The sequence below is a fragment of the Epinephelus fuscoguttatus genome, linkage group LG12 (genome assembly GCF_011397635.1).
Source record: "Epinephelus fuscoguttatus linkage group LG12, E.fuscoguttatus.final_Chr_v1".
Classification (NCBI taxonomy): Eukaryota; Metazoa; Chordata; class Actinopteri; order Perciformes; family Serranidae; genus Epinephelus; species Epinephelus fuscoguttatus.
Window position 1 is genome coordinate 5229994 of NC_064763.1, and position 27939 is coordinate 5257932.

Below are 27939 nucleotides of genomic sequence, written 5' to 3' on the forward strand. Positions count from 1 at the left end.
ATCAGCGGTTGCTTAGCAACATACGTCAACAATTCTATTAACACCAGCTACAGAAGACTCACGAATAATAGACCTTTCGGTTCATAAAATGGAGGTAAGTTCCAAAGGTTTCCTCGCGGACGGTTTACAAGGCAACTTAACGTTGATGTTTACCAAGCAAAAATTAGATTTAGTGATAGGGTGTTTTCGAACATGTTAAAAAAAAAAAAAACATATGAGTATGAAAATAAAGCAAGACCAGCTAAGATATCCAGGTAACAAAGTCTTTTCACGCCGAATAAAGTGCAGCATTTTACGCAAAATACGCGTAAAGTTTGGTCAATCTGACGGCCATTAGACCCCGTGGAAATTTACACTAGTAGCGTGCTGCTATTTATCTGTAATAACTTGAACCCCCATAAGTTACATCACGCACAAGGTCAAAAGCTAACGAGTTAAGATAGCTGTTAAGGGGCTGTGACTGTCACATACGTGTCTGTTACTTACAGTATCTGTGGAATCTCCTGTTACATCAGAACAGAACAAGCAGCCAGGTCCAGCCTGTTAGGATCACTCTCACTCCCAGCCTTCACACATTTTTGCTCTGCTATCTTTCCAGGAGACAGGACCAGTAAGTGAGGACATGTTTGAGTCATTGGAGGAGTTCCACATGGTCCTCAGTGAGCTGGTTGGGGACAAGAGTATGGACAAAGTCCGGGTGGAGTACGAGAAGCTGATCCGTGCACTGAAGAAGTCCAGAGAGAATGAGAAGAGACTTATGTCCAAATGCAGGGAGCTGAATGCAGAGGTTGTGTCCACCTCCACTAAAGTCGCAGCTGCCCTGAAACTGTCCCAGGAAGATGAGACAACTATCACTTCACTAAAGAGGGTATATTGCCAGAACATGAGAGGCTACAGTATACTGTTAGGCTATAGTATTACATTTGGGATTGTGTAAGGTAAAGGGCCAAAAATGCAAATTGATGGGGTATATGGTGTTTGATTAAGAAAGTAATATTTAATTATGTAATTTGGGTGTGGTTTCATCATTTTCCCCCTATTTTGCTAAATCATCCCTGAAGGAGCTGGACAAAGCTTGGAAAATGGTTGATGCTGCTCATCAGAAAGAGAAGAGGGACCAAGAGAGCATCAGGAATTTAAAAGAAGAAGTTGCCAACCTAATGAAAATGGCTGAACAGCAAACTGGCTTCTCTATGGACCAAGTGCAGAAGTGAGCCATGTGCCCTCCCTGTGCTCTGAATACTTAGATGAGTGAATACTGTAGGTGAAGTGGATGGAACTAATTGATCTCTTTTTCAGTGATCTACTAAAAACAAATGAAGAATTGACTAAGGAGAGGGATCTCCTGCTGGCAACTGTGGAGGGTCTGAGAGAAAAACTCAGCAAGGCCACCGCAACCCAGCAGGATATAGAGGCCCAACGAGACAGAGCCTCAGAGAATATTTCTCAGGTAAATAAGTGGCATATATTCATAGACAGGAGGCTGACTTGTCATGTACTTGTGATTATGTTACCTTTTCAAATCTTTTGTGGAGACACATGGAGTTTCTGTAACTCTGGACAAAAAAAAAAAAAATCTTTTAAGGCTTTCAGTCACTGGAAAATTGCCCTAATTGCGACATATTTGCAACAGCAAAGCAGAAGTTGAAAAGTAGATTTGTAACTTATACTTAAATTACTTTTGCTTTGCAATATGTTTTCCACATCAGTGAGTCTGCAGATTTATGTAGGAGAAATACAAATTGCTTTGCCAAATCTTGCTTTGGTACCAACTTGTTGCTGTTATGTGCATCTAAATCCAGCTCCAGCAGGAGCTCCAGGTACAACAGAATGAGATTTCACGGGAGATGAGGTTGAAGGAGAAGCTGGATAAGGAGGTGAAGCAGCTGCATGCTGACATGGAAGCCAAGATGGGGGAAATAAAGGCTCTGAATCTGCAGGGCCAAAGAGCCAAAGAGGAGCAGCAGAGGCTGGAGCAGCAGGTGAAAGAGCTAAAGGTGAGCAATTGAGTGGGATGTGTACTCTATAGGGTGTCCTGTGAAAAACCAACTGCTAAAATATTTATCATCTCAGTTGAAATAATATATAGCCTATAGTTGGGTTGATATCTGGTGACTGTGTAAGCCATAGCAAATGATTCCCATCACTTTCATACTCATCAAATTATTAAACAACATCTCGTGCCCTATATATATATATATATATGTTAATTAAAAGATCAGTGTCTAAGATTTAGGGGGGTGAGTGGCATCTAGCAGTGAGGATTGCAGACTGCAACCAGCTGAAACTGGTTTGCTTTGATTTTCCTCAGTGTTCTTTGTTCAGGAGGTGTTTACAGGGAACTAAATTATCCACAGAGGTCTCTTCCTCCTCTTCCTCTCTGCTAGCTATGGTGGCCACATCTAGAGTCTATCAGGAGTTTGGTTTGTCCCTTCTGGGCTACTGTAGAAACATGGTGGTACAACATGATGGACTCCAAGGATGAGGACCTGCTCCCTATGTAGATATAAACAGCTTATTTTAAGGTAACAAAAAACACAATGGTTCTTATTTTCAGGTCATTATATACTAAGGAAAACATACTTAGTATATCATATTCCATTTCTGCCAGTATATCCCCCTAAATCCTACACACTGGACCTTTAAAGTCAAAGTCTAGGTTAGTCAGCCATTATATGAACCAACATAGCAAAATCTATTAAGTAAAACCAGGGGCACAATGGTTGTATGAAACCAATATGCACTGAAAAAAAGCATGCTTGCAACTGTCAGTGCATCTTTCATTGTTCAAGGTGGTTAATCGTAACATTGTCAAACCAATATCCATGAAACTGTATGGTTGATAACACTGTTACTGTACTGCAGTGTGTAATAAACATAACCTTCCTTCCCTGACTGCGACAGATCTTGAATGAGCGATCCACTAAGGAGCTGGAGCAGATGCAAGGGAAGAACAATAAGCTGCTACAGGAGTGTGAGCAGCTCTCATCAGTCAAAGAACATCTCTCTTTGGAAAATCAGCAGAACACAAATGAGCTTAAGGTACACACTGGTGCTCTACACATGTACACAGAGATAAACCTCTGCCTCACTGCAGGTGAGACTTACGCAGTTACTCCTCAATGATCTTTTAATATTTCAATCAGGAGAGACTCGTTTTGAGAGAAAAGAATATTTATTTACATGTGCACCTAAGTATGAAAATTGTGAAAAGTCTTTGGTAATTAGACCCCATTGGGATGTCATCTATTCCAGGAGGGTGGTAAAGATTTAGTAGATTAGTGATGCCCCCCTAAGGAGTCTAGATGCTGGTGGTGGAGATGAGATGAGACGAGAGGGTGCTGAGGATCTGGATGTGAAGAGGAATGGGTTTTTGATGAGCTCGTCCTGTGCTCTGGATAAGGTGACTGGAGGTGGATGGGGGAGGCCGCAATGATTCTGCCCAAAATGATGGCTGACAGGAGCAGAAAGGAGAGCAGTGGTGTTAAAAACTGCTGGGGATAATAATTCGGATAATGACATATTTCTCTAAATCCTGCCGATCTCCACTGGGCAGCTTTCATTGAAGAGGCCCCACCTTCACTTCCAGCAAATCGTGCGCAAAGAATTGTGGGTACGTTATACCTGCTAAGGATACACACATGCATCCATAGTTGTCAGCAGCTGAAATGAGATAAAATGAAAGAAACAGGTCTACTCTGTTTTCAATTGTATTCTACACCCAGAAAGCAAACAGAGCAAAAAAAACAAAACAAAACCATAAACAAAGAGCCCACAAAAAATAAACAAACAAACAAAAAACAGCATTATTATTTTTGTCTTAAATGCAACCCTGATTCCAAAAAAGTTGTGACACTGTGTAACAAGTAAATAAAAACAGAATGCAATGATATGCATATTCTTTTAACCTATACTCAATTGAATACAATCCCAAGAGAAGATATTAATGTCGAATCTGATAAACTTTATTTTTGGTTTTTGTTTGTTTGTTTTTGTAAGATATCACTCATTCTAAGTTTGCCTTCAACACATTCCAAAACAAAATGGGACAGCAGTATGTTTACCACCATGTGACATCACCCTTTCTTTTATCAACACTCAAAATTTTTTCATCGTAAAATTCCCTCTCAACATTCTCAAGCGGGCCCCCCTAAATCTTTAAGATTTAAAGATGGTCTGTATGGAAGAACTGGCCAAAATCCCATTAGAGATGAGATATCAGTTTCTCCATACAGAATGGTTCTGAAAGTAGGCATAAAGAAAGACATGTTCCCGTGTCATTCCACTTTGTTGCACATTTTTTTATGGATTGAAATGTTATGATTTCTTTATCTGTGTAGTTTTATTGAGTTCACTGTGAATAGTTGCATTGTAAAGATGCTTAATGTAAACATTTGTGACATGCTGAATATTTATTTTCCCCTATTGTGTGTTAAAAATGATTTGCAAATTTTTGCATTCTGATTTTTAATTACAATTTACACAGCGTCCCCCTTTTTTGGATTCAGGATCACTCTTTGAAACAGTTGTGTGAGGACTGTGGAAAGAGTGAAAGACCAAATTTGACTTATAGCCCTTAGTGAACGGTAGCATCTGTTCTCCAAAACCCTTTCTCCTCTTGCTGCTTGTGTGTAATGCTTCACACAACTCCTCCCCTCCCACCTGTTAGATGAGAGAAGAGGAGGTGAATCAGATGCGACAGGAGATCGTCAAACAAACAAAGATGAGAGAAGCCATCCAGAAGAAGTTCCACCAGATAGAGGATCAGAAAGCTGATGTGGACGTGCAGAGGGAGACACTGAAAGCTCAGATTGCCGGTCTGGAGAAAGGTACTGGAGCTTGCTATGTTTTATCATGGACACACACATACACTTACAGTAGATGAACCATCACCGTCTCTATGTCCCTCAGTGCTGTCCTGTCTTGGTCCCTGTGAGCTCATCAGTCTCAGCCTCAAATTAGCTCTGATGTCTGATATGAGATGACGAAACAAAAACATTCATCCTAAGTAATAAGAGTCCAATATGAGCATATGAATATTTGTGCCTTCACAATATACACACAGATTTGTCCACACACAAAAACAATCTGGCATGTCTGAGGCAACAAAGGAACCAACCAGTGCATTCATATGTAGGTATGCATGCATGTACAGTGGAAGTGCAAGTGGAAAGGGACAACAATAACAAAAAAAGGATATCAATTTATCAGTGTAACACAAATTAGTATTTCAATAGTATCAGTGTTATAATTTGAATTTCAGTGGAAACAGTGCAAATGGAGCTGAAACTGCAATTTGCTGAACATGTGTTAACACTAACATCCAGTTCTCTGTATCAGTTGTTCCCAACCCCCACTAGGGGTCCCCAGAGCTGTATGGAGGAGTGGTGGCCTTCTTGATTCAAGGTGTAAGAACCTTTTTTAAAACCGCTACAAGGAACTTTTAACTGGATATGCAAAAGTCTCTCATTTTTGCTTATGTCTGTGCGTGACCTACAATAGCAAATGAGACCATCGGTGTGAAGATAAGCTATTTCTTTATAGTGTATATCCATACCTTTAGGAAACTGTCTCTGGGTCCGCCCCAGGTCACTTCCAGGACGAAGCGATTTACAGCACTCAGACGGCACACGTCATCTTACCCAGCTGCTTACATTAATAGTGACTCTTATAAATAGTCGCTATTCCTCCTCCTCGACCCGACGTCCACGGGGAGCAATCATCGGGTAAAAGTTCTGTGAAAGCACTGGACTCACCAACAGTCAGCCACGTCTCAGTCACACAGAGAAAACCCAATCCTCGGGAAGTCAGGAAATCCTTCAGGATAAACGTTTTGTTCGCTAGCGATCTAGTATTTACCAGCCCAATCCTGGCAGGAGCCGGTGGGCCCACGGCGTTAGGTGTCCAGGGAGCCACACACAGAGGCCACAGGTTGTGCAGATTCACCCTGCGCCAGCGGGGACGAGGAGAGCAGGGGCCGCGGGGCTGGAACACCTCATCCCGGCCGACGACAGGTACCAGCCAGGCGTCGACAGGGTCCAGCGAGTGCTGAGAAATAAAGAGGCGAAAGAAAAGAGCTTTACCAGCCGACCGCTGCGTTTACCCCGGCGGCGGTGGCGCTTACGCCGGAAAGGTGGAGCTGGGGCGTGGCAGAGGTGAGCTAGGATCCCCGATAGGAGCGGGAGCAAAGTTTTCCCATCTTGTTGTTTGATTCATCCCCAAAACAAACACATGCGCGAGCCAGGTAAGCGTCTTTACAACAATACGTGCCAGCAACACTTATGGTATGAAAAACAACTTATCGTTGTTTTTCATACTGCAAGTGGAGCTCTTTTGACATTTTCCAGTGTTTCCTCACTCTCCATGCACTTTGTGAATCGGTGAAGTTGTGCCAGAAACCACTTTCTACTTGGTGGCATTTTGCCCTCCACTCACCACCTATCATAAAAGGGAAATGATTGACAATATCAAACTACTTGCAGACAGAAACACTCTTTTCTGTGTAGCCTACAGCCTATCCTGTGAAGCCTATGTAATATGAATATAATTACGCTGGACTAGTTATTCTGCAGTCACAGACATCAATTGAATTGCATAAACAAACAGATGTCTACCAGACGCAATTCAGTGGGCGAGTGAACCTAATCATTGCTTAAACCTTACCTAGGAGTTTGCAATAGTTATTTCTAACGTTACATACCAAAACTGATTTATTACTAGCTAAAGGCAACTGTTATGACAACATGACAGCACCTTAGCTCTGCCTCAGCAAACGTTATGAGACCTATTAGCTAATAGCTAGCTACAGTAGCTAGTGCTAGCTCTCTGACTAGCTGCATCACCGGCTTGCAACGTTACAGTTTACATAGGCATTTAGGATGCAAACTAAACTATTAGCATTGATACAACTCTGTACAGAAAAACAATAGTCATTCAATATTTTATTCCCTAATTTCAATAACTTCAGTCTTACTTGCTGCCTAATCAAAATCCTTGCTGTACGCCTGCCGGGAGCCGTTCAGCACCGCGTACCGTCGGACTAATGGGATGCCGGACCAATGACATGGACCCTGTTGAACACAGCTGTCAATCAGGCCAGTGAATAAGCTGCAGTTTTCACCCAGCCTTATTTTTGGTAGGGACAATTTGTGTTTACGTGGCTTTGGTATGGACATGTCCATAGCGTCTATACCTAAAACTATGCCTATGCCCTTATCTCAGGGTTAACTAACTCTGAGTTTTCACTAAATCTGCTTTCTGAAACAGGGCCCAATTGTTCTGTTCTGTTACAGTTGTGCATTCAGTATAATATAAAATATCAACAAATGTTGCCCCTTAATTAGGGGTCGTCAGTTTGCTGAGTGATAGAAAATGGGTCCCGGAAAAATGGTTGGGAGCCACTGCTTGAAATACTTAAATTCAAGTTGACATTGACATGATGGGCTAAAATGCACTGTTACATAAGTAGAGGTCACAGGGTTGAAGGATACAGTCAGGGACCTGGCAGCGAGGTTCAACATCTCTCTGTGGTAATTAAGAGAAAAACAAGGACTAAGCATTTCTAACCACAGTCCAGATATGTGTGTGTGTACGCACTGACAAAGTGATGTGTCCTCCATATTTTTACATTGTCAATCTCTTATCTTAGATCTGTCTTTTTCTTATCTTGTTTTTGAAGCGCCTCACACCCTCTTATAGTCTCTGATATTTCTTGACATTTTCTTGTTGTACTTTAAAATCTTGTATGTACTTTGTTCTATTCTATATTCTGCCCTGCAATCACTTTCATTCAGATATGAAAACAGTCTTCTTCTATCTGTTGTAACATTTTATTTAGTCTTCACTAGAGTAAGGTCCACTAAATTACCAAAAATGGCAGTGTAACAGTGGCACATTCATGAAAGAGAACAAGTTAATATGAAAGCATCCAACACTATTGGCTTTGACCATCAGTTCAAACTGTACCCATCTTTCTCCCTCCACAGATCTTGAATCTTCCCAAAAGCAGGTTGAAACCGACAGGAAAGCCATCGAAGAGCTTATCCGAGAGAGAGACATCCTAAATAAGGTATGTGTTATAGTCTGTGTATGTGTATGTGTTCTTGCAAACAGAGATAGTTGTGTGATGTACACCCCTCAGCCCCCATGAGGTGGTGGGGCCCTGCAATCCAAACGGGCCCTGCCCCCATCTTTCAGCAACTATTATGATAAGTATGAAAACAAACATTTTACTCATTTTAAAAATACAATGACAGAGGATACAAATGATGATCTTACGCATTTCCAGAGACCAATAACTGTCAAATAAATCAAATATTTAAAAGAAATCTTTGCTGTTCCAAAGTTTTCTTTATTGTAATTGACATCAGTCAGTGAGATTTAGAAGGTAACAGTGAGGTTGACAAGGACGAAACAGGCCCACCTGATTGTAAAGACAGTGATTGTGTTGAAATGGGACGTGAAAGATGATAAAATTCGCCTGCTCTGTGCTGCAGGGAAGCGGCCCACTCTGGTTACATGTCTGCATTATGGTTCAGGATATACTACATACTGTATACTGACATTTCATGTCATAAAAAATGTTCATGATGGACAGTGGAGAACAGCAGTATCTATTGTGGCAGTGTCCCATTGGGCATTTATCCTGTTTTCTCATTAGTTACTCATGTTCCTACACTGTAAAAATGTTGTTATAAGTTTTACAGTAATTTACTGGCATTCAGCTGACTTTATTTTTATTCTCTGTATAAATACAGTATTTTCATTTACAGTTCTTTTACTGTTTTGTTTTGGGGTTTTTTTTTTTTTCAGTTTACAATTACTCCGCTTCATTAACTTTCAACAAATTTACAATACATAACTGAAATCACAATTTCTACTGAGAAGTTGCTAGCAATCTGTTCCTGTAAAAAAATAGAAATAAAAAACAATCCAACTACAGTACAGCACAGCAAAGTCTCAGATTTTACTTAAAAAATTATAATTACACATCATTATTTAATATTTAACATGTAAGCATAAAAAGTCAGAGAATGACCAAAAATAATACATCGATTCATCCTGAGGGGAACATGAATGTCTGAACCACACGTCATCACAATCCATTCTACAGTTGGCGAGATATTTCAGTCTGGACCAGAGCAAGTATCCAAAGACAGAAAAAGGCTCCAACATCCAAGCTGACTCCTCCCAAGAGTGCTGAGCTACTAAAAGAGAAACACACAGTCATTGCAACCTACTAACACTAATGTTAACAAGATCAAAAGACCACTGAAAATGGTTAATATGGTTTATGGCTTGTTTTTTTAAACCAGTATAAATATTACTTGTATAAAAATTAGGCTTTGAATAATGTCTCAATTATGTGTTATGTTATGGAACTTGTTTTGCAGCACCTGGCATACCGACACAACACCACTTTACACCACAATATTCATACCTTGGATTCATTTTTATGAAAAACACTTTGGATTGTTTTGGTCGGTGGACCCTTACTGACTAAAAAAATATAAATAACTTAGCGAGTGATTGAGGAATGGACACATATTCTGACTTTATGACAGCATCAGAGGTATGGACTCACCGCTTGTTTTTCATCATGCCAATAAATCTGAATGAATGATGGTCCTCTCTGGTGTTCATGGTTTCAGTTACATGAAATGAACTGAGCGAACAGTGTGTAGTATCTCCATATTGACAAAAGTTTAAACATTTGTATTTGTATGTACAGTTTAAACAGTTAACTAACGTTAGCTCAAATGGGTAGTCAACAATCCGGTTTTATACATCCAAAGAACCTCTATGAAAATGTAGTGCTTAGCTTTAGTGAGTGAGAACATCAGAGTGCATTCTGTGGGACAAGGAAGGAGGTGGGCAGGGTGGGGTGGGGTGTTCAGTCGCAGCCCTGGGTAGAGGGTGGATGGGAGTTGGGAGACCTGGGTTTTTTTTTTGTTTTTTTTTTAATTATTACTGAGCATCCGTACAACCATACTTGTTTGGTATGAATTCCTTTCTGTGGCAAACATGTAATGTAGATGCTCTGTATGGAAATTATTGGCGACATTTCTGTTCGTATGTCTCCCCACCTCCCATGGAGTAAAACAACAAAAATCAATAAAAAGTTGGTCATAAAAAAAAAAGAAAATGTAGTGCTTGGCAACCACACCAGGCATCTAATTGAGACATGCCTTTATTTGTCAAAATGTGTAGCCATACCAGGCAAGTAAAAGAGACTGGGCATTTATTTGGGACTAGGTGACAAGGTTTCACACAAGGAGTAGACCCAAACGCACGACTAAAGGACACAAGGGCTTTTCAAAAATAGAGTCCTCAATGAAGACGGCAGGAAAGGTGAAACAGATACCAAAAAGGGCAAGGCAGAGTCAGAGTCCAAAAACAGCAAAAGTCAAAACAACTGGGAACCTGACACTAGAAAACAAAAGGCTGGAACGCTAGTAGAACTACTGAGACGAACTGGCACTGAGAGGAGGGGGCACAGAGACTAAATACATGAGGAGAGGGAATACAATGAGACACAGGTGCAGCACATTAGGGCGGGGCAGGTAATCACGCAGGAGGGAAACTTGACAGGAAGTAATCTGAAACGAGAGGAGAGTGGACAAAATAAAACAGGAAATGCAGAACTGAAATGAGAAAACAAAACTTGACAAGACATGACACTAGGCTTTTAATGAAGTTTTACAATATATTTTCTTTTTTTTTTCGCTAATAATAAAAAGGTAATTCATGTCTGGGTTAAGAAGTGACTACATTTGAGAATGTCTCAGTATCAGATAAAATGTTAACAGAAATAATAGTCCTACAGTTTTTGTTGAACTAGATTGACATAATGCCTGACTACTTCATTTCTTTTTCTTTTTACCGCTGCTTCTTCACCAAAACAGCTAAAAACCTTGAAATCAAATCTCCCTTGCCGTGGACCTTTTTCACAGCAGACATTTTGACTTGTCATAGCAGGAAAAGCACGGTGAAACTGATAACATTAATGATGGCTCAGTTCCATTAAGGTTCCCTGTAAGTCATTCCAGTGAGCCAGCTTGGATGATCCCAGGGCCTCAATGCAGCTGTCATTAATCTTATTGAATACACCTGTGCACACATGTCAAAATGTCTGCTGTGAAATAAAGGTCTGCTTCTTGTGGGGAAGCATACCACTGTAAACAGATTTACAGTAAAGAAGAATTACAGTAGTGGCTGAGTATTTTCCCACAATACTTTGCTATTTACAGTAACACACTGTACGCACCGTTGACATTATCTTACTGCACAATTACAGTTGAATACTGTTCAGATCACAAGAATCAGTGACAGTGTGTATTTGTGTGTGATTCCTTTCAACAGAACATGATCAAAGCATCACTGTCAACTGAGAAACAGCAGAACCTTGTGAAGCTCCTCGAGCAGGACAAGAAGACCTTGGAACACGAGATCAGTGGCTACCGCCAGGAGGCCCAGAAGCAGCGCAAGATCATCCAACAGCTGGAGAAAGAACGTGACCGCTACATAAACGAGACCAGCAGTCTCATGCAGAAGGCAGGTCCTGCAGTAGGGTTAGCTTGTTGCATGTCATTATTTGGATTAATTTTAATATCACAAGAGGGTTTCAAGATATTAATCATCACAATGTTGGGAAACCTGCCATCAACTTCTGTCTTCTTGTCTGAGGGTAACTTTTTTCCATTCCACAGGTGCAACAAAAAATGAGTGACGTTGAAGTAAGAGAGAGGGAGATATTTGATTGGAAGAAGAAGGTGACTGAGGCAGAGTGCAAGCTCAAACAGCAAGAGAACCTGCTGGAGTGTGTTGTGTCTGAGAGAAACCTCTACAGCAAAAACCTCATCGAGGCTCAGGTACAAATGCACAGCTGATTGCAGGAGGTAGAGACAGCTGTGATTAGTGCAGAGCATTTACCATCTTAAGTTTATTATTTAATTATCCAGTGAAGGAGTCAGAGTGTCATCTGCAGGCAATCCAGCCTGCATTACACCAGGGTGCCAGGAAATAGAAAAGTTTTGACTGTGTATTAAAAAAAAAGATATTGCACTAAGGATCTGGAATGAGCATAATGTTTTTTCATTCATATCTGTAGGACAGGGCCCTCATTTACAAAATGAACATACAACAGAAAAATGGGCATACCGTCAGTTCCACACAAATCTCAGCTATTATTAATGTGACTGTGAGCTGAGGACACAGTTAAATCTCACATCAGGTCCCAGCTCGTGTACGCAAGTTTGAGTCAGAGTGGACTGGTGGTGCAGCAGAATAAATCTGACTAAGTCGGAGAATTGTTATTAGACTGTATTCAGACTGGCATCTAAGTATTTGCAGCCATATATCAATCAAATGTATAGCATATGACAAAATATTATATTTATAATAATATAGAAGAATAATAGAAGCCTACATTGATGTGCGCTCAGTTTGTAGTTCCCTGGCTCTGTGGAACTGGCTCCAGGCTGACCAAGGCTGAATACCACTGGTGCCTGACTCTAATTTATCTGAATTTTTTTCTTAAACACTGACAAACCAAAGCATGTTCATCTCAGTTATCATTAAACCATGATTAAAAAGAAATTATAAACTGTGCAATAGTGTCATTATTTAAATACTGATATCCTCGGTGGTTAAATTTTTACCAGTGTCTGGCTCAGAGAGACATGTGGTGCGTCTGTCTCCTCAGCCACCTGTTAGGCCCAACATGGAAGTAGACTAGATATGTGTGGCCACATGCTCCTTTGTCTGGCTCAGTTTTAAGCTTTTATATAAATAATTTAACAATATCAATATTATAAAATATATAGACAAATATTATTAATATATGTAGGCTGTCGGTCGGTACATATCATGGACGTATAAGTTTAATATATTTCAACCTCAGCTGGAGTTAGACTGACCACTGTAACACTGTTGACCGCAGCATTTCCTTTGATGCCATTTTTCAGGCTGCTAAATAGAACCAGTTGGTTAAACTGGACCTGGGAGGTCAGTGTTTCCATTTCTAGCTCAGAGAAGTTTCTCTTTTTGGCCATATTACATCTCTCCATGTTGTTCACTCTAAGGGTGCGGCCTCTAAACTTAGAATATATTGGAGCGGGATATTTAAATTATGATGTTTTTTTAGGGCTGTCACAGCCTGATCGTTCCTACGCTGTGATAGGTAACTTGTCTGTAGGCTATGTATGTATGTGAATATTACAGCTGTTTGCACTATACTGCCCAAGACGAATTTCCCCTGCGGGACAATAAAGTTTATCTTATCTTATCTTTATCTTAGATTGATGAATGAGGGCCCCTGTGTTTGTATTCTGTATTTGCCAGTGAAAAAATGGCAGAGGCTAAATATGCCCACGTTACTAGTGCTCTCCTTGGCTGACCGGACAGGCAACTTTATTACAATTTCTCTGAACTTTTTGATCACTGGTTGCAGTCATTTATTCGATATGCGTATAATATATAGTCATATATAATTCCTTTTTTTGCCTTCCTTCTTTTCCCTTTTTCCACTGTCTGTCTCTCTGCCTTAGGAAGAGATTGCAGAGATGAAGAGGAAGATGAAAACCATGAACAACCAGGTCACCCGACTGAGAGATGAGATCACTGGGAAGGAGCTTGCCCTCGCCAAAGATCAGCAGGAACACAAACGTTTAGAGAAGGATAATGAGGCTCTCAAGGTGCTTCATAGTGGGATGTGGATTTGAATTCCTTATTATCATTATTAACTCGCCAGGTGTAAACTTTGAGTGGATCATGCATTTGGAAGTGTGTGTGTGTGTGTGTGTGTGTGTGTGTGTGTGTGTGTGTGTAAGTAAGTAAGTAAGTATGGTTTCTTTTTTGTCTATTTTAATTGTGTTTATTGTTGTTATTTCTTACTTAGTTGTGCTGTAGCCTACAGACAAACTAATAGGGTTCAGTTATGAACGACATGAATCAAAGATTTGTGGCTGTATTTCAGTTGTTAAAAATAAATGTATCCTCATAATCAGATCAAATCCATATTTCACATACAGTGACTGTTGGCAAGAAAACGCAATCTGCTATGTGCAGTGTAATGCGTCTCACTCAAAAACAGACTAGGCACTCATTTTTATTGGCTTCTGAAACGCACTGCGGCACATCTGCTGAAATTCAAAGTTTGCCTAGAGTGGCTGCCATCAACCCGGGCGGCCGCCTGACAGAGATCTATTGACTCATTTACAACCATTGCGAACACACAAGAAAAGGGCGTGAAATGTGCGTACGCCACTTTCTACATATGAATTGGGATTTATAAAGAAAAACTAGAGGAGGAAATGTGTGTAAATTTAGGGAAACTGACCTATGCGTACATACATTTTGGAGACAGGGGAAATAGGCGACACAGATGATGAGGTGGTGAATTGAAGCCTGATCGTGGAAATTGAGAGAAATCATTGTACATGTAATAATCTCACACATTTTAATTGACCTAATATCCAAGTTTCTTATAGAGCCACTTCATAAACATTGAAATGCAGCAGTTTTATTGGTGTTTGTGCCAGCGAGCCAGAACTTTTCCATAAGCGCCTTTTGATTGCAAAAGTTATGTCACCTTAAATCTCAAATCAAGTCCTGCTCAATATTTCATCAGTGCTGTCTCATCACATTCCCCATCACTGAGTGCAGAGGAGAGGAGAGGGACTGTACGTTGCTAACACTTGTGGTCAGCTGTGGAGAGCACCGTGCGCAGCTGGATGATGTCAGGCTGTGGCAGGTGACAGGATTCAGGAAAATTTGGCTTTCCTTTACCCCATAATAAGCGTGAATATACTGAGTCATTTTCACCTCAACCACGTTAAGGCTTACTGATGAAATAATCTTTTCAGTTGTAGGAATCCAAGATAACATCATTTCATCAACAGCATGAAATAGTTGCAGTACACTGCGCCAACAGTTGTCAATAATCTCTTCTAATACTGTGCAAATATCACCAAGTAACCAATTTTAGTTTTTGTGTGCAAACTGGCTGCCGGGAACATGACTGTGCTGTCAGGTGCACAGAGCGCACCAGAGACACTGCAGTACTCTGCTTCATATGGATTGTGTAAATTAGGAAATACGTCAAGGTGAAATTCTTTTTTTTTTTTTTGCATCCACTTAAAAAAGAAACCTCAGGTAGTGTTCTATTTGATTAACTCACTGTATTAAAAGCAGCAGCAACATGTTCCCACTTGCTGCCTTTTCTTTAGTTTGTGACCCCACTGCCCACCAAACAACCTGCGATGTGCTTTCTAACCTCCAGCTCAACAGCAAGCACCTCGATTTTTGAGACAAGAATACTAATTTTCTTGGTTTTCCTCTTAGTCGTTGCCATGATGTACTGTAAAGAACCATTGATCAGCCGCTCATGTCTATGCATCAACATTAATAATGAGGTGCTTTCCACTGACCACTTATTGTTGAATGTGGGCGTGTAGAGGCAGGATATGGGGCACATTCACACGCGGACAATTCCAAGTTCATTTGGGATTTATAAAAGGAAATTGTGTACTGGCAGTTTTATAAATCAGGAAATTATTTGGTGTAAGTACATTTCCTCATTTGTCCGTATGCAAACATTTCGTGTGGATTCTCTGCAGAGTTTTATAAATGAGGCCCCTGCACTATACTAAGTGAACTTCTTAAGTGCAAGTTGTGATTTCCTAGCCCCTGTAGTAACCTTTACACTTGGTCAAAAGCCTCTGCCAAATGAATACATGTTTATGTATGTTTGTTTATACATGTTTATTTGCCCCAAAGACAATTAATTTCATTTGCTGAAAGTTGTCTTGGTAAGTAACTTAACAATGTGAACCTCTGACCCACTTCTAAGCAAAAGACAGCCATTAAACATGACAAGTTTTCACTTTTTTTTAGGACTGTCTTCACTTTGTATTGGTAGGACCATTTGTGCCTAATTTGTGTGCATGTGTGCACCTATCTCTGTGTCTTGCTGCAGGGGGAGCTGCAGTCGATTAAACTCCAGCTTGAGGATACAAAGCAGCATGTTGACAGTCAGAAAACAGAACAGCAAAAACTGCAGAAGATTATATCTGACGCTGATGCTGAGCAGATCCAACAGAAGAAACAGCTGGAACAGGTAAAGAAAAAGAAAGAGGTAGACTACAAGAAGAAGAGAGACAGAGACTTGTGTCTGATCATTTGTCGGCAAAACTTCTTTCAAGGTGATCAGAGAGCGAGACAACCTGGGCAAACAGCTGCTACTCCGCAACGATGAGCGAGCACTGCTGTATGAGAAGATCAGGATCCAGCAATCAATCCTGAGCAAGGGGGACTTCCACTTCAACCAGAGGATGGATGACATCCGCCTGCTCAAGCTGGAGATCAAGAGGCTGCAGCGCAAGAAGAGCATCCTGGACAAGACCGTACCCAACACAGAGGACCTGAGGTAAGAGAGAGAAGTAGTAGGATAGAGAGAAAATGAAGTGGGGGTGTTTGAACAAAGACAATCAGCGAAGAAATTGCTCGTAGAAAAGAATTAGCAGTAGAGAAGATGGACAGGGTGGAGAAAGAATGAGGTGACCCACAGAGTGCAGTGTTTAGTGTAGAAGTGTACGATTCAAAGACGGATAGAGCAAGTTTGAATTAGATCAGAGTCAGAGGTAGGGATGACTTCCTTTGAACTTCTAGCTAAAACAATAGTAAGCTGTTTTCTTTTAAAGGTCCAGTGTGTAGGATTTAGGGGGAATATAATAAATAATATGATATGATATGATATGATATGGTATAATATAATATAATAAGTATGTTCTCTTTAGTGTATAATCACCTGAAAATAGGACTTGTGCTGTTTATATCTAAACAGGGAGTGGGTTCTCATTTATGGAGTTCACCATGTTGCACCACCATGTTTCCAGAACAGACATATCAAACACTGGCTCTAGCCTGGCTCTAGTCAGCTGCCACAGATAGCAGCCCCTCCACAAAGAGTAGTGTCAGAAAAACTGTTTATTTTAATGTGAAACTGCTTTATTCAGTGTTTTTATTGGTTTAAATCACCTGGTCTGTTTATTTTAGAGAGGATGAGGCCTCTGCGTATAGTTAGGCTCCTGGTAAAAAACCTCCTGAATAATAAACACTCAAGGCATTCTTTTTTTTTAAGATATTTTTTTGGGGCATTTTTAGCCTTTATTTGATAGGACAGACAAGCGTGAAAGAGGGAGAGAGACTGGGAGTGACATGCAGCAAAGGGCCACAGGCTGGAGTCGAGCCCGGGCTGCTGCAGCAACAGCCTTGTACATGGGGCGCCTGCTCTACCACTAAGCCACCGACGCCCCACACAGAAGGCATTCTGACCAGGAAAAAGTTTCAGCTGGTTATAATTTGAAGACCTCATTGCTGGATGCCACTAAATCCCCTCAAGTCCCCACAGACTGCGAGATTTTAGTAATCTTATAAGTTTAGTGCAGCTACACTGTGAGACATAGATCAAATAAACTTGAGTACGCCATCAAGTTTGATGTATGCAGACAGTGCGATGAAAGAGGCTACTGAATAACAGGCTACAATGTACAGTGCAATAGTTTCCCATACTGAGTGCGCAAGGATGCTGCATTGGTTATTACTTCTCCAACTGTGAAGCACAACATAGAGGGTCACATTATTAAATAACTGCGGTGTGTCTGTGTGTGTGTTTGCTAGCTGCTAGGTTGCTCACCTGGCAGCTGCAACTCTGCAACTTTATGCAATCATGGTAAGAGCTGGAGGACACATCATACAGGCAAGGATTCTGCTGCCACAGTTTTTCCTCTTTGCTGGAATCCCACACATTTCTTTTAGCTTGTTTTGTCTCCATGGCAAGCTGCTATCCATCTGTCTGTTTGGGTTTAGGGCCAGTGCTTCATTTCATACTGTGTTTTCACTGGTTGGTTAGTAGACGTTGGTCATAACAGAAGTCACACAGTTAGATGGTCATTCCAAATTTCTGACTCTATCAGAGTTTTATCCCAGGTTGTCTTTGATTGCAAGACTTTGACAATAGCCATCCTTGAACCTCTCACTGTGTGATGTCTGACCACCATTTTAGAGCCACGACCAGAGATATCACTACGTTTCTTTCACGCTGGTCATTTTTTGTTTGGGACAGCCCCAAATTAGTGTATACCGGGTTGTACACACCAGACCTTTAAAACTCAGCATTTTTATAGTAAAGCTTTCAACGTTGCCTTTAAGACTCCAGTCAACCTGTTGTAACTTTTACCTTCATTTTATTATTTCAGTAAAATGTATGGTTTTGCATTAAGAGTGTAACCTAACCAGCCTAAGGGTAAGAGGCAGATTGTCCATGCTCATACCTGCTTATATCTTTGTTTTTCTACATTTGACTAAAATATCCTTCTAGTGAACTACTGGGAAAATTTAGTGTGTCAGTTGTTAAGATAGTGTTGCATTTGAAAACTGTGTGAAATACCAGTGAGTTGTTGTGTCGCAGGCGAGAGCTGTTCCAACTGCAGAGGGAGCTGCTTCGAGAGAGGACGAGGAACAGCGTTCTGGAGGAACAGCTGAAGCCCATAAATATTCACCGATGGAGGCGACTGGAGGTGGAGTACTTGTTTATTAGTGTCTGTGTACCTTGAAGCTATCACAACCCGGACTTGTTTTTGTTTTTGTCTGCCCATCAGTGACATGAACATTTCCATTCCTAGCTTATCTAAAAGATGATTCACACACTTCAAGCAGAGTAAATTTCATTATTCAAAGAGGAAAAGATCAGGCCATTAACATTCTGTAAATGGCTCTTTCCTGCAGGGCAGTGACCCCGACAAATATGAACTCATCCTGAAGGTTCAGTCCTTACAAAAACGCCTGATCGCTAAGACGCAAGAGCTTGAGGAACATGAACTCCTATTACAGGTAAATAGTCTCTCCTTAGTGTGTACATATAAGTAGGCTACACATTCTCACTGTACACATCTCTCTGTATAAATTAGTGTTATTGTGAGGGAGTGATGGGAAGGAGCTGGTTTGTAAATTACTTCCTCTATCACTGGTTTGAGTCACTTTACATGTATATTAATGGGAAAGCCATTAATGTGTGGCAGCTAACTGTTTAGACGCCAACACTTTGAGATGAGGCAGCTAATTTTTGACCTTCACATATGTATCTTGTGAAACAATATAAGAATTACAATAACAGTTTATCATAATGAATTGATTTTAGTGTTTAGCTGAAATGATCTCTGTTTTAAACATAATGGACTTTGACTTTGACTTTTTTTTTAAGCTTTTATTTACCTAGTGATAAACATTGTTTAATATTTGATCCCATTTTTCTCACGAGGGCTTAACCCTTTAAAAACAGACATCCCGCAGACGGCTACGGGAGATCATTGTTTGCATGATCCTGTTTAAATAGATCTAAAATAAGAACAATAATGGCTAAAACATTCATTCTTTTTACAGCAGAAAGCTAAAGCTTCCGTCTTCCCAATCATCAGGTCATTACCTTGTTACCTTACGTAATGGCAGTGAAAACGTAGTATTTTGCTGTAGTTCTGCTTAAATTTCCCTGTAATGGCTGCAGGAGATTGTTGTTTACATAACCTTGTTTATACTGATCTAAAATAAAAACCATAATAGCGAGACAGATCATCCTTTTTGCAGCAGACAGCTAAGGCTTCTGTCTTCCATGTCATCATGTTGTTTGGTTGTAAGCATGTCATTGCGCTGCATTGCTTGTTTTGGAACGCGAAACACCTTTTCACTCTGCTCATAAAAATGAGCATATCTCAGTAACTAAATGATGCACATAGGTCTAGTCACTTATGGATTTCTAAAATATTTTGTTTATGTTTCAATTTTAAAATCTGATGAAAAAACATGTCTGAGTTTTGTATTTCTTTAATGACAATGTCAATACTTTTATCAATTATCGCAGTTTATTGACTTATAAAAACTTTTAGCTCAGGTTGTACAGATTTTTAGGAATATATCACAATAAGCGGTTAAAGCAGGGCTATTCAATTACAAATTCAAGTGGGCAGGATTTTAAAACCTGAAAATGTCAATGGGCCACATTTTCAGCAGCGAGCAACCTGTCCACTTTTTTTTGTGTGTGTTCATATGTATGTATATATATATATACATATATATATGAGATAAACTGATACATTGATCCAACTTACAACATCATTCTAGATAGATAGACCATTTGATCTTACACTCTTACCTGAACCCGGCCTTTTTTTTTTTTCTTTTTTTTTTTTTTAAAACAATCTTATATCCATGATGAGGCTGTCTGTCTGTCTGTCTGTCACGCACACGCGCACACACACACACACACACACACACACACACACACACAATAGGAGTTATAGGGCTCTGGTTTCCCGGCGCGGCGCAGGGTGGTGAACCCCGCGCAGAGCTAGTTTTGAGCAGCGCAACCCGAGGCATGCTCAGCTTGGTAGTTTGGCAGACCGAGGTGCGCTGAGATGGGTGTGGTGGCGCAGCAGGGGGAGGTGTCACACATCACCAAAACCTCGCAGGCAGGTTTCCAGAATATCAGACACATTAATAATGCAATAAATACCCCAAAACACTATTCAATGCAACTATCTGCAATCAGCACATAAATGTATCTATATCGACTGTCCCGTCACATCTGATGTCAGATCAAAGGGGATTGGCACCGTTTGGCACGTTTGGCACGCGTAATGGAAACCCAACCTGATTTGATTAACACAGCTGCAAACTAATGAGTTCACATCCCTCTCAGCCAACCACAAACAGCCACAGCATCAGATAGGGAGTATATATTTAGCATCTGTCATCTTAGAAAAGTCAAAAGAAAAGAAACAGAGTGAGACTGCAGAGAGAGAAAGAGAGAGAGAGCGCGCACGAGAGAAACGCAACATTGATTTACAATTGTGGTGACCTCCTCCCAGGCTACCTTTGCATCATCAGCCCGTGGAGGTCTGCTTGCAGTTCCGAATATTCGGACACTGCGAGCTTGGACCTCCCGGACCAAAACATCAGTTTCCTCCTGGGAGAAGTTTGGCCGTCTGACGCTGCTGCTCTCTTCTGTCATGGCGAATTGAGTAAACTCTCATTACACCTTTGCACGCCTTCTCTCCTCCCTCTTTCTGTCTTGCGCAGGTAGGAGGGATGGAGGTGGGAAAGAGGAGTAGCTGCGCCAGCACGCACGGTGTGCCAAACTTGCAAAATCCGCCTGGCCACACCCAGTTGGCGAAGCGCAAGTGCGCTGCGCCCCCGCCTCACCCGGTCTGCGAAACTAGAGCCCATGATGTTAATGGGCATCCAGTCAGTTAGCTAGTCAGTAGCACCTTGGCTTTAATATTAACACATGCACATGACACAACAGCTAGCTTCTCTCATTCCAATTCAAACAGAGGACAGTGGTACTGACCACCTGTAACGTCCTCAGCTAACTCCTACCTAACAACATAAACAGTGACCTACGATTAAATGCAGTAAAAATGAGGACTGGTAATGATGTGTTGGTTTTGAGTGGTAGAAGTTAAGAAATGTGCCACATATCCTGGTTTCAGCCAGGTACTTACACAACTACTGCATATCACCCACTCTGGAAGGCAGCGCATTGCTCTGTGCAGATAGAGCGCTCAGAGCCTGGAACAGGAAAAGGTGGGAGGGATGGGGTGGGGGGGGCTGTATTTTTGTTGTTAAAATATTACGTTTCAACCAAGTACTGTATGGTTTTGACACTTTTCTAGCTTGTTAAAAAGGACATACAGTAAAATATAAATAAATAAATAAAAACCTCAAATTTTAGGGGTGCTGGGATTCAATTTAGGGGTGCTTCAGCACCCACAAAAATGGGCTAGAAACGCCGTTGGTATCAGGCTCTAATATACACACAATACTTGTTAGTTACTTGTTACTTAGTTGTTAGTTGATACATTCATTGTTGGTTTTGGTCTTTTCATTGGATTTGTTTACTATAGAAAAACATATGACACTGGTTATCCATTAATTTTGTCATGAAAGTGAAAAATATTGAGTCAAAGATGTATGGTCTGTGCTGCTTAGATCTCATATTTATATTGTGGCTAAAAAATGACAGATGCTGTAATTGTGCCCTTTAAAGCCACTATGTGTAGGATTTGATAGGGTTTCACTTTGCCATGATTTGGTGGTAGTATCAGACAGTACAGATGTCCCCCTCTACATATCTCACCTGATGACACTGGCTAAGAATAGCATAATTCTAACTAATTCTCCCTCTCCCACATCTGTTGAATTTTCCTTCCTTCTGTTTCCCCACCAAGGAAAAGGAGAAGCTGTATGTTGAGCTGAAGCACATTCTGGCCCGGCAGCCAGGTCCAGAGGCAGCTGAGCAACTCCAGCAGTGCCAGTGGACCATCAGAGAGAAAACCAAAAAGCTCAAGGTCATCCCACACATCCTTCTCTTGCTAAGCATATATCTCTTTAGTTTTCGTTTTCTTGTTTCATTTTTTTGTTTTGTATCCTTCTCCTTAGTTTTCTTATTTTTGTATTTGACCTCAACTGGTGTTCTCATTTCTTTCTCTGTCACTCACAATCATCTGTGTCGCGACAGTTCATCCATTCAGTGGCACATTTTTTCAAAGTCCCGTCACTGTTTACTTATACATCTCTCTATTTAAAGGGATAATTTGCCATTATTCAACTAGCTTTTTATCATGATGATGTGGGTAGCATGTGTAAACAAATAAACTGTGTTAAACTTCCCTTAATCCTGCCTGTACCCAGATCTCCCTGCTCATTTGCCGTTTTAGCTGGCTCTCAGGTTGTTGCTCGAACTACTGATTATGCTTTTTCATTTTTGTATGCCTGCCATCCCCACGTACACAGAACATAGACAGATTGAGAGAGAGCCACCTCTCTCTCTCTCTCTCTCTCTCTCTCTCTCTCTCTCTTTCTCAAACTCATTTTAAACTCAGGTCAAATGGCAAGACTAGGCAGAGCTGATCAAATATCAACCAAGATTTTGTTACTGTGTTGCCTATTTCTTGCCTAAAATGTTTTCAGAAACATATTTTAACTCGCTGTTTAATGTAATTTGAGATTGTATTTTGCATTACATCACCCACCAGTGGGAGTGTTTATTGGTCCAGTGCATTGCAGTACTTTCCAGTAGTTGTAAGTTTTATACCTCTTGAGCAAAGCAATGCCACGTTCCTTTTCCTCTGTTTTCTCTGTAGCACCAATTTCAAAAGTATTTGCATCTTTCTACTGCACAGACAGTATTATCAGTTTATGATAAGACCATCTTTCCAGTGGTGAATTACTTCTTTATCTGTCCATGTGTATGTAAAAGCTTATATTTTTATATATAACACACATCAACACATACATACACACACCTACACACCTGTGTAGCATCTGATGCCAGGTAAAACATGGTACCTTACCTGTCTTTGTTCTCTGACAAAATGTTTTCTTTTCCTCTGACCCACAGGCATTGATAGCAGAGCTGAGAATGCTCGACTCAAAGATGAATGAATATAAAAGTGAGAATCAAAGATTAGCTAATGAACTAGCAAACGTTAAGAAGAAGTACCTCAGTGAGAAGAAGCTTCACAGGTGAGGCTGATCTTTGTTTTGTACCTTAGCGACTTTATCCAGACATTTCATATTATTGATTTGTACAAAATGCACAGTGAATTTTTTGCAGGGGAGCATGCACACACTCCAGCAGTTAGAGTTTTGTTCACTCTCTGATGTCCTGGAGTTCTGTGTGTCTTATCAGTGAGCAGAGAACCAAGACCAAGGTGGAGCAGCTGGAGTCCCTGCCCCAGCTGAGCAGCAAACCTCACTTCACTGGAGGAGGCTTCAGGATTGACAACCCATTGAAAAGATGATGGCTATAATAAGTGGATATTATATAAACCATCCATCCTCTTTTACATGATTTGAGATGAACAATATTTATTCCCACATAACCTGACATTATCAGCAAATAAATGTTTTTACCACTAATTATCATGACCTATCTGAGAAAAGACTTTAACTGTGATGATGCAAGATAGCAGACATTCCGGAAGGAAACAATGCTCAGCTGTCAGTCTGTACTTAATCATGTTCTAGGATATATTTTTGATCTATGTAAAGCAACACATCAACTTTGCGTCTGATGTTTTGTTCCACTATGTTGAGCAATCGGTTATTTATACCTTTCTCTCATCCTAAGGAGACTATAATAACATCACAATCAATAATTGGTAAAGCAAAGAAGGAAAATATAAAACATGTCTTTTGTGTAGTTATCTGCTTTTAAAGGGGAACTAGGCCCATTTTCAAAATTCATACATGTAATTCTTGTAGTCTAAGACATTCAAAACTCGTAAACATCACCAACTCTTTCTTAAAATGAAGAATCAACCAACATGCTTTTTCTTATTTTGCACAATATTATATTCTTTGAAAAGTACTCTATTTCATGTCTTCACCTGCTGATGGGCCATCATCATAAGAGTATGCATCCATAATATGTTGTTAATTCCATTACAGAAGAGACTTTAATGATCACTTAAGTTAGGTGTAAGTGGATACATTGATATCGGTATAGTTATTGGCCAAATAAGTTGCTCTATATCAGCATATCGGACATCAGCAAAAAATCCAGTATTGTGCATCCCTAAATTTAGCACTAAAATTATCAAAATGTCACCACAAATATAAGGAGAAATATATATAAGCTTAGTTTTAGCTATTTCCATACAAACCATGTTGATACAAGTTATTTAACATTTACTGTACTCATAGCTCACAGTCTGCTCTTAGAAATCCAATGGCTTGTCTGCGGGCCCTAGTGAGGTTTTATTTGATGATTATGATGTGTAAAACAATGGCTGTATTTGCCGTTGTTTATGTAGTTACACATACAACCCATTGAAAGATACACTCCTCATGGTTTGATTAATGCTGACCATTTCAAGATACATCAACCACAGCAGTTTTAATAAACACTTCTGTCAGACAAAAAGGAAACAAAGAAACAGTTACTAACTCACCTATAAGCGTTATTTTAATCCACAGCTCGATAACATACCAACAGAAACCTGAAGAGTTCTGATACAGTCCCTAAGGCCCAGATGATCTAAATCCAGTGAAATATTTACATTACATCCATAGATATCCATGAGCTGCCATTGCATCATTTCAAACATTTATATTTCTCCATATATCATCAATGATTTCTTCCGTTTGCCTGTAAATATGCCTACTGCTCTCTGTCAAAGTGGAGATGAACTCCTGACCTTTTCAGTGACAACTCACATGAGCCAATAGAAGCTTCCAATGCTGTTGCTATGTCCTTGATAGCCAGTAGTGTAGTGTATAAACAGTACACAGGTCTAAGCATGTAAGTTATTATTCTTAATAGTGGTAATGGTAAATTAAATGGACTGCATTTATACAACGCTTTCCTGGTCTCGAAGCACCATTCACCCATTCACACACACATTCCTACACTTGTGACCAAGGCTACCATACAGTACAAGGTCCCAACTGCTCATCAGATAAACATTCAAATTCACTCAGTTTGAGGTTCAGTATTTTGCCCAAATACACTTCAACAAGCAGACTGATTTCCTGAGCTCCAACTGCCCAGTGATATACTCCACAAAAGCTTAGCCTAAAGAAAACACAAACTGTGATAATGAGGCCACCTTGTGGCTGCAGTCCATCAGTACCAAGGGACTGAACATTACCTAGTCTGTAGTGGCCAATTCAAGTAAGATTTATAGAGCACATTTTAAAATAACAAGCATTCACCAAAGTGCTTTAGAAAGAGATAAAAACACCAGAATGATCAAATAAAAGTAGTCATAAATAGGAGAATGTCAGTTAAATTAATAAGAGCATGTTAGTCGCTCATTGACAAAGAGTTTCAGCTGCTGTAACTTATACACTTTAAAGGACAAGAAGATATATCCATAATCCTGGCCGGTAGAGTAAAGTTAACAGCTCTTCTTCTTCTCTTGTTCTGGCAGACGAGATGCAGCAGTAGCATCTAGCTTGTTGCTGCCCTCCTTGGTTTAGTTGTCGTCACTCACACTTTAAGGGCCCTATTTAGATGGTCTAAAGCGGACGGCGGAGGGCGCATAATCCATGTCGCAAGTGTCATTGCTATTTAGATGCAGGCGCAGTTGTCATTTTCACGCCCTGCGCCCCCGTCATCTAACTAGCAAATGAACTTGCGCTTCTCTGGGTGTGTTGGTCTAAAAATGAGGAGTGGCCAGGCGCAGTCATGACGCGTTGCTAGTTAGATGATGTAAAAAGCAAATGCGCCAGTGACCAGCAAAAACCTGGTCTAAAGTGAAGGCGCAGTATTTCGCTGTTAAACAAGTTAGCAATATGCGTCTCTAGGCGGGTGCACAACGCGCGTGCACTCTGCTCAGACACACATGGAGGAGCCACACATATGCAAAAGATATCAAATAAAAATATGTTTACAATGTGAAAGGTTATTATTGTGCACATTAAAATATTTATCAGAAACACGTCTTAATGGTCAGTCATTAATCAGAATGATCTCATCGCAGTAATAATGATCATCATAATTTGTAATAATGACAAATTCAATTGTGAAATTATCTGACCAATCAATCATTTTTTGATTGAAAACCAAAGCCCACACATTGCATTTATTTTAACATGTTATACTAGGCTACATTATATTATATTAACATCTGAGTGTAGAGAGAACAAATAAGAGGCAGAACACAGCTCTAGGAAACATGTGAAAACAATTACCAAACATGGGTGGGGGAGAAAACGCTGAACAGGTCCTAGTTGCAGGATCAGCACCTTGGGAAGCTCCGCGGCAGTCCTGACAGCTGTGCTCTGTTATATGATGAAAACAGGTTTAAATAATATATATTTAGTAAGATCTTTCTTGTATTAGTGATCCCACGCCTGCTTTACCTCGGGGAGCTTGGGTGCCTGTCTGCTGTCCCCGTAGATCTGGTTCTGACGAGCCTTCACCTCCCGCACGAGGAGATCCGTCTCCTCAGCTGTAAAACGCTCACTCTTTCCAGTTGGTAGGTCCGCCATCTAATAGCTCTCCGCCGTGCGCTCCAATCGCACCTCTTTTAAAGGGAACGAGAGGTGACACTCTGATTGGCTTATTGAATGATACGCCCAAAACACACCCATGAATAATTCACAGAGTAAGTCCAACCCTTTCAGACTCTCCACCATGGCGCACAGTCTGAAAACGCGTTGTCTAACTAGCAAGTGACTGGGACACGCCCATGCGCCGCACTCCTGGCGCTTCTCGTTTTAGACCATCTAAATAGGACCCTAAGAGTTCTTGCTTATGTTCCAATGCCTGTCTGTCTTTGGTAATGTTCTCGTAAATTTTTCTTTATGTAAAAAAAAAAGCCTGACAAAGAATAAAATAAATAGAATAATTTGTATTAGAGAGGGATACAGTCCAGTGGTGGAAAGTGGTTTTGCATTCAAGACCTTCATATCCATAGACGCAAAGAAATTTCTGAAAGGAAAGATAAACTTAAACTGATAATCTGCAAAATTAAGTAAATGGTCTCTGTGAGGTGTTTTAGGCCACCATTAAATAGTTTACTATGAAGTAGGAGAATTTTCTCAGCCCATAAATGAACACCTAATCCTTCAGTTTATCAGGAAAAAAAATAATTCAAAGGAAATCACCAAATTCAGAGATACATGGTTTTCACTGGGCAGGAAAGTTATAAAAAATTGCAATCTAAAAAATAACTGGTAACTCAAGCTGTAGTGGAGTATAAGTGGAGTATAATCTGCCTATGAGATTAGTATAGTATAGGTATAAAACTGCATAAAATAGAAATACTCAAGTACAGGTACAGCATATAAATAAGATATGACCATAAATATAATTAATACAGAGGTATCATAATATTAATGCCATAATTCATAAGAAAGACAATCAGACTCTTA

The 27939-nt window shown here is 40.3% G+C and overlaps 1 protein-coding gene across 2 annotated transcripts; it reads left to right on the plus strand.

Annotated features, from left to right (window-relative positions):
* cfap58 (cilia and flagella associated protein 58) lies at window positions 1–27861 on the plus strand. 2 transcript variants are annotated; one of them, XM_049591508.1, is made up of 18 exons: window positions 1–94; window positions 599–868; window positions 1062–1210; window positions 1300–1450; window positions 1803–1997; window positions 2905–3042; window positions 4670–4829; window positions 7986–8068; window positions 11362–11553; window positions 11709–11870; window positions 13548–13694; window positions 15977–16117; window positions 16203–16426; window positions 18470–18578; window positions 18787–18891; window positions 22284–22403; window positions 23456–23580; window positions 23747–27861. In XM_049591508.1, the coding sequence occupies exons 1-18, from the start codon at window positions 89–91 to the stop codon at window positions 23856–23858; spliced, it is 2589 nt and encodes an 862-aa protein (XP_049447465.1). In that variant the 5' UTR covers window positions 1–88; the 3' UTR covers window positions 23859–27861. The 2 variants fall into 2 exon arrangements, with proteins under 2 accessions (XP_049447465.1, XP_049447466.1); XM_049591509.1 differs by having other exon boundaries at window positions 23672–23762.
* Window positions 27862–27939: the final 78 nt, after the last annotated feature.

Excerpts from the sequence above, each read along its gene's own strand:
- cfap58 (XM_049591508.1), top strand. Across the intron at positions 8,069-11,361 it reads AGAGAGACATCCTAAATAAG|AACATGATCAAAGCATCACT; the intron begins GTATGTGTTATA and ends TCCTTTCAACAG. Across the intron at positions 11,554-11,708 it reads CCAGCAGTCTCATGCAGAAG|GTGCAACAAAAAATGAGTGA; the intron begins GCAGGTCCTGCA and ends TCCATTCCACAG.